At 44.0% G+C, this 5,273-nt stretch overlaps 1 protein-coding gene across 1 annotated transcript in view; it reads left to right on the forward strand.

The window, feature by feature from the left end:
- The window catches only part of FAM193A (family with sequence similarity 193, member A), a gene marked incomplete at its 3' end in the record, with an annotated part of 40,675 nt that overhangs the window by 23,436 nt on the left and 11,966 nt on the right, over window positions 1–5,273 (forward strand). The window contains exon 10 of the mRNA XM_010831999.1: window positions 4,844–5,095. Within this exon, the coding sequence (XP_010830301.1) occupies window positions 4,844–5,095 (252 nt within the window). The remainder of the gene's footprint in view (window positions 1–4,843; window positions 5,096–5,273) is intronic.

Here is a 5,273-nt window from a genome sequence, read left to right on the forward strand (position 1 = left end):
ATGCAGGTACGCACACTCTTCTCTACTGACGAGAAAGGCCTACCCTGACACACTGCCCTTTCCCCGCCCGGCGGCGTGTCCTGCCAGCTTGGTGGAGCGCGCTCCCTCACGCTCTGCTGCTGCCCTCCGTGTCCTGCTGTGGAGACAGGTCCTGGTTGTGCTGTGCTTTGTTTTCAGTCTGCTGGTGGATACTTGAGTTTGCCTCCCTTTACTTTCCCATCGTAAACTCTCCAGTGAGTGGCCTCACGTGTCTGACGTTTCACACGTAGGCGGTTTTGTCCCCAGGAGGGTCACCAGCAGCGGCTTTCCCCAGTCCGAGCGTGGTGGTCTCCCCTGCTGTCACAGGGGAGAGCTTTGAAGTCTTGCCAGTCTAATAGGTGAGAAATGGTAGCTCTGTGAGGTTTCCGTTTTTATTTCACTTTTTATGGGCAAAGTTAAGCTTTCTGTCATAGATATTTAAGGGCTGTGTGGGCTGTTTCCTTTTCTATCTAGTGTTTGGGTTTAAGAGTTCTTTAAACAAGTCCTTTATCAAGTATGTGATCCACAAATATTTTCTTTTGGTCTGTGATACATCTTATTAGTTTTTTTTTTTTTCAGTGTTTTTGAAAAGCAAAAGTTACTGATTTTGATGCATTCTAGTTTATCAACTTTTTCTTTTATGAATCATGCTTTTGATGGCATATCCAAAAAACTTTTACCTAATACAAAACTATTTTGCTGTGAAAAGTTTGTAATTTTAGCTCTTGCTCAGGTCTGTGGTCCACTCAGCTCAGTTTTGCTAGTGGTCTACAGCGAGGGTCGTTTGATACCCAGCTGGCACAGCGCCTGTGTCAGAAAGACCACCGTCCCGGCTGCATCGCAGGGGTCGCTGGTTGCAAACCAGCTGGTGGCTGAGGGCCCACGGCCATGCCCGGCGTCCTGCCCTGTGGCCTCCGCACCCAGAAACCTGTGCTCTGCTCGACTGTCGCTGGATTGTAAGTTTGGAAATCAGGCAGGATCTGCCTTTCTCTTTTTGGGCCTCTTTCAAAATTGCTGAAGCTGTTCAGAGTCCTTTGCATTTCCATATGTGTTTTTTCCAGGTGGGAAAGTGAAAGTGGTTCAGTTTGTCCGACTCCTTGCGACCTCATGGACTATACAGTCCAGAATACTGGAGTGGGTAGCTGTTCCCTCTCTGGGGGATCTTCCCAGCCCAGGGATGGAACCCAGGTCTCCTGCATTGCAGGCAGATTCTTTACCAGCCGAGCCACTAGGGAACCCTGGGTTGGAATGTTAAGTTTTTTAGAATTAATTTTTATTAGAGTATAGTTGTTTTGTAATGTTGTATTCGCTTCACATACATTTTATTTTACTGTTTTTGGGTAGGGGCCACACCTCATGGCTTATAGGATCTTAGTTCCTGACCAGGTATTGAGCCTGGGCCATGGCAGTGAAAGTGCTGAGTCCTCACCACTGGACCGCCGGGACTCCCCCATGTGCATTCAGGGACCACTGGTTACCTTCTGCAAAACACCTGTGAAGTTTAATGGAGGTTGCATTGAATTCTTGAGTATTTGATAGAGTTCATCACCAAAACCCTCTGGACCTGATCTTCTATTTGTGGGATGATGAGAATCAATTTTGGGAAAACAGACTTATGAACATTGCACATGCTATTTCTTTCCATTTGTTTAGGTCATCTTTAATTTCTTTCTGTAATTTTTAAAAATTTCTAGTCTGTGTTTCTTAAGTTTATTAAGATTTTAGATGTTTTTTGATTGTATAGTAAAGGTATTTTCTAATTTTGGTTTCTTTCTCTTTCTTTAACATTCATTCTTTGGCTGAGCTGGGTTTAGGGCGGCACATGGGGTCTCCCATCCTCCTTGCGGTGTGAGGACTCTTAGTTGCGGCATGTGAGATCTAGTGCCCTGACCAGGGTTGGAACTCGGGGGCCCCCTGCATCGGGAGCACGAAATCTTAGCCACCGGACCACCAGGGAAGTCCCTGGTTTCGATTTACAATTGATTGTTGGTAATACATAGAAATACAGTCAATTCTTATGTATTGATTTTGAATTCTGCAGCTTTGCTAATAAACTTATTTGTCCTAGAGTGGTTGAGGTTTTGTGGGTTTGTTTTGGGGTTTTTTTGGTAGATTACTTTTGGGTTTTATACGTACAAAATCGTGTTGTCTGTGAGTGAACAAGTTTTCCTTCTTCCTTTACAGCCCGGATTCTTTTAATTTCCTACTCTTGCTTTATTGAGCTAGCTAGAACCTCTAGTACAGCATTGAATCGAAGTGGTGCAAGCAGACACCTTTGCCTGTTCCCAGGCGTGGGGGGACAGCGTTGAATCTTTAACCAGTAAAATACGATGGTAGCTGTCGGTTTTCCTTAGACGTCCTTTGTCAGCTAAGGAAGCTATGTCCTACTCCTTGGTTTGTTTTTTTTTTTTTTTTTTGAGAATTTTATCTTGAATATTCATTGGGTTTAAGATGCCTGTTCTGCATCTCTTGAGATGTCCCTGTGGCTTTCATCCTTTGTTCTGTTACCAAGTTGTATCTCATCAAGGAATTTTGAACCAATCTTGTGTTCCTGGGATAAATCCCACCTGGTCATGACCTATAGTCTTTTTTTTTTTAATACATGTTGCTTGACTGGTTTGCTAATGTCTTGTTAGGATTTCTATATCTATGTTAATGAAGGATATTGGTCTGTTGTCTATGATGTCTTTGAAACTCAGCATTAAAAAAACTTAAGATCATAGCATCCAGTCCCATCGCTTCATGGCAAATAGAAGGGGAAAAAGTGAAAGCAATGACAGATTTTTATTTTCCTGGGCTCCAAAATCACTGCAGATGGTGACTGCAGCCATGAAATTAAAAGATGCAAAGAGTCAGACACGACTTAGCTACGGAACAACAGCAGCAGCAGCAGTGATGTCTTTGCCTCAGAGACTGAGCTGAGGAGTGTGTGTTCCACCTGTATTTTCTGAAGGAATTCGTCTGAGATTGATACTTCTTAAATATTTGATGGAATTCACCAGTGAAATCCCGTGGACCTGATCTTTTTAATTAAAATTTCGTTTACTTGATACAGGTCTGTTCAGATTTTTTATTTCTTCTTGGATTGAGTTTAATGATTTGTGTCTTTTTAGGAATTTATCCATTTCATCTAAGTTGTCTAATTTGATGTCTCATGGTTGTTTATTATCTCTTTTTAGTTTTGTGGAGTCTGTAGCAATGTTAATTCCTGATTTGGGTAATTTTATTTACTACTTTTTAACTCCCTCAGTCACTCTGGCTATATTTTTGTAAATCAGTTTTTTTTTTTTTTTTCTATTTTTCTCTTTTTTGTTTCATTGATTTCTGTTCTGATCTCCATTATTTTTTTTATATATTCTTGGGGTTAATTTTTTCTATTCCTAGCTTCTTAAATCTAAGGCTGAGATTACTGATTTTAGAGCTTCCAAATTTATTAAGACTTGTTTTATGGCCTAACATGTGATCTAACCTAGATGTGCACTTGAAAATTGTGTTCTGCCCCTCTTAGGTGAAATGTCCTGTAAATGAAACTGGTCAAATTGATAGCATTATTCAAGTCTTCTGTATCCTAACTGATTTTTTATCTAATTCTAAAAATTACTGAGAGAGACATATTGAGGTCTTCTGTTATAACTTTTGGATTATCTATTTCCTTTTTCAAATCTGCCAGGTTTTGATTCATGCGTTTTGGGACAGTGTTGTGGAATGTGTATCCATGTAATTATTGTTCTGCCTCCCTAATATATTGGCCCTTTTGTCACTGTGAAGTGTCTCCCTGCTGTTATTTCTTGTCTTAGACTGTTCTCTCTAATATTAATATAGCCATTCCAGCTGTCTTCAGGTTGCTATGTGTATGTTTTATAAATTTTTGTCCTTTTAATTTTAGCTCCTTTGTGTCTTTTTCTTCCAGCCTTTGAGCTGGATCTTATGTGTGTATCCTGCCCCTCGGTCCCCGCCTCTTGTTGGGAGCGCCCCATTCACGTCTAACACAGCTGCTGGCAGTGCTCCCGTCTGCGCTGTGCCGGTCGTTTCTGCGCCTCGTGTTCTTCTACCTCTGTCTCTACTTCCTTTTTTCATATCAAACAGAATTTTAGTGTACCAGTTTTAATTCTGCTATTGATTCTTGAATTATGTTATTTTTGTTTTGTTTTTTAGTTAGTTTTTAAAGGGTGTGGGGAGTTGGGGATAGGAAGATCCCTGGGCAGGAAAGCTAGACCCCTTCTGTTCTTAAGTAGAAGTTCTAGCAGGTTTGCATGAATAAACGCTTCTCAATATGTTTTTTTCGTTTGGTTGATTTCCAGAGCCTCAAAACGATTGCCTTTGACAATTGTGTTCAGTTTTGCACTTGTTTTGAGGGAGAAGAGTCACCGACTGCTTCATTCCACCTTAGCCGGAAGTCCCGTCTCTGGTGCACTTTGAAGAACCTCTGTGTAGCCATCCGTTAAGCAGTGTGAGCCCAGCGGAGCATGGCACCAGTGGTCTCCTTGTCCTTGGTCCCAGCTCCCTCTCTCCACTCTGCCATCTTGCAGTCTCCGCGGCCCTGCTCATACAGGCGCGGGATGCAGACGGGTGAGGCTGCCGCCCCGGCAGGCACCCAGCCGGGGTGAGGTGCGCACGCCTTGTCTCTCCAGGCCTCTTCAGTCCCAGTCCTGGGGGCCCTCGTTCAGCTCGCAAGGAGGGACCCGTCTACCCGGGGTGTCAGGACGGGCCCCGCTGCCTTTGTATTTGCTGTGTGGCTGACTCGCATTCAATCCATATCGTTCTTTGTTTCCCTAAATACTCAGTACTCACTTACTAAATACTTTTTTTTTTTCTTTCCCTTTAGGCAGAACAAGCTCCAAACACTTGTGAATGTCATGTTTGTAAACAAGAGGCGTCTGGATTAACGCCTTCAGCAATGGCCGCTGGCGCCCTGCCTCCCGGCCACCAGTTTCTGAGCCCCGAGAAGCCTGCGCACCCTGCGCTGCACCTGTACCCCCACATCCACGGGCACGTGCCCTTGCACGCCGTCCCACACCTGCCTCGCCCTCTCATCCACCCCACCTTGTACACAGCGCCCCCCTTCACACACAGTAAGGTGAGTGGGCAGACAGGGCCGGGGCGCTCACGCGCCACTCAGACCTCTAGACCGTGTTTAAACAGACAGACCCGTAAAGTGACGGCTGTGTGGGGCAGCAGCCACGCTCATGGGAGGGTCTGCGAACGTTTCCTTTTACTGTAATACTGTGACCTCCTGGAGTTTTGAACCTTTACAT

The sequence above is a fragment of the Bison bison genome, unplaced genomic scaffold, assembly GCF_000754665.1.
Source record: "Bison bison bison isolate TAMUID 2011002044 unplaced genomic scaffold, Bison_UMD1.0 scf7180017462803, whole genome shotgun sequence".
Classification (NCBI taxonomy): Eukaryota; Metazoa; Chordata; class Mammalia; order Artiodactyla; family Bovidae; genus Bison; species Bison bison.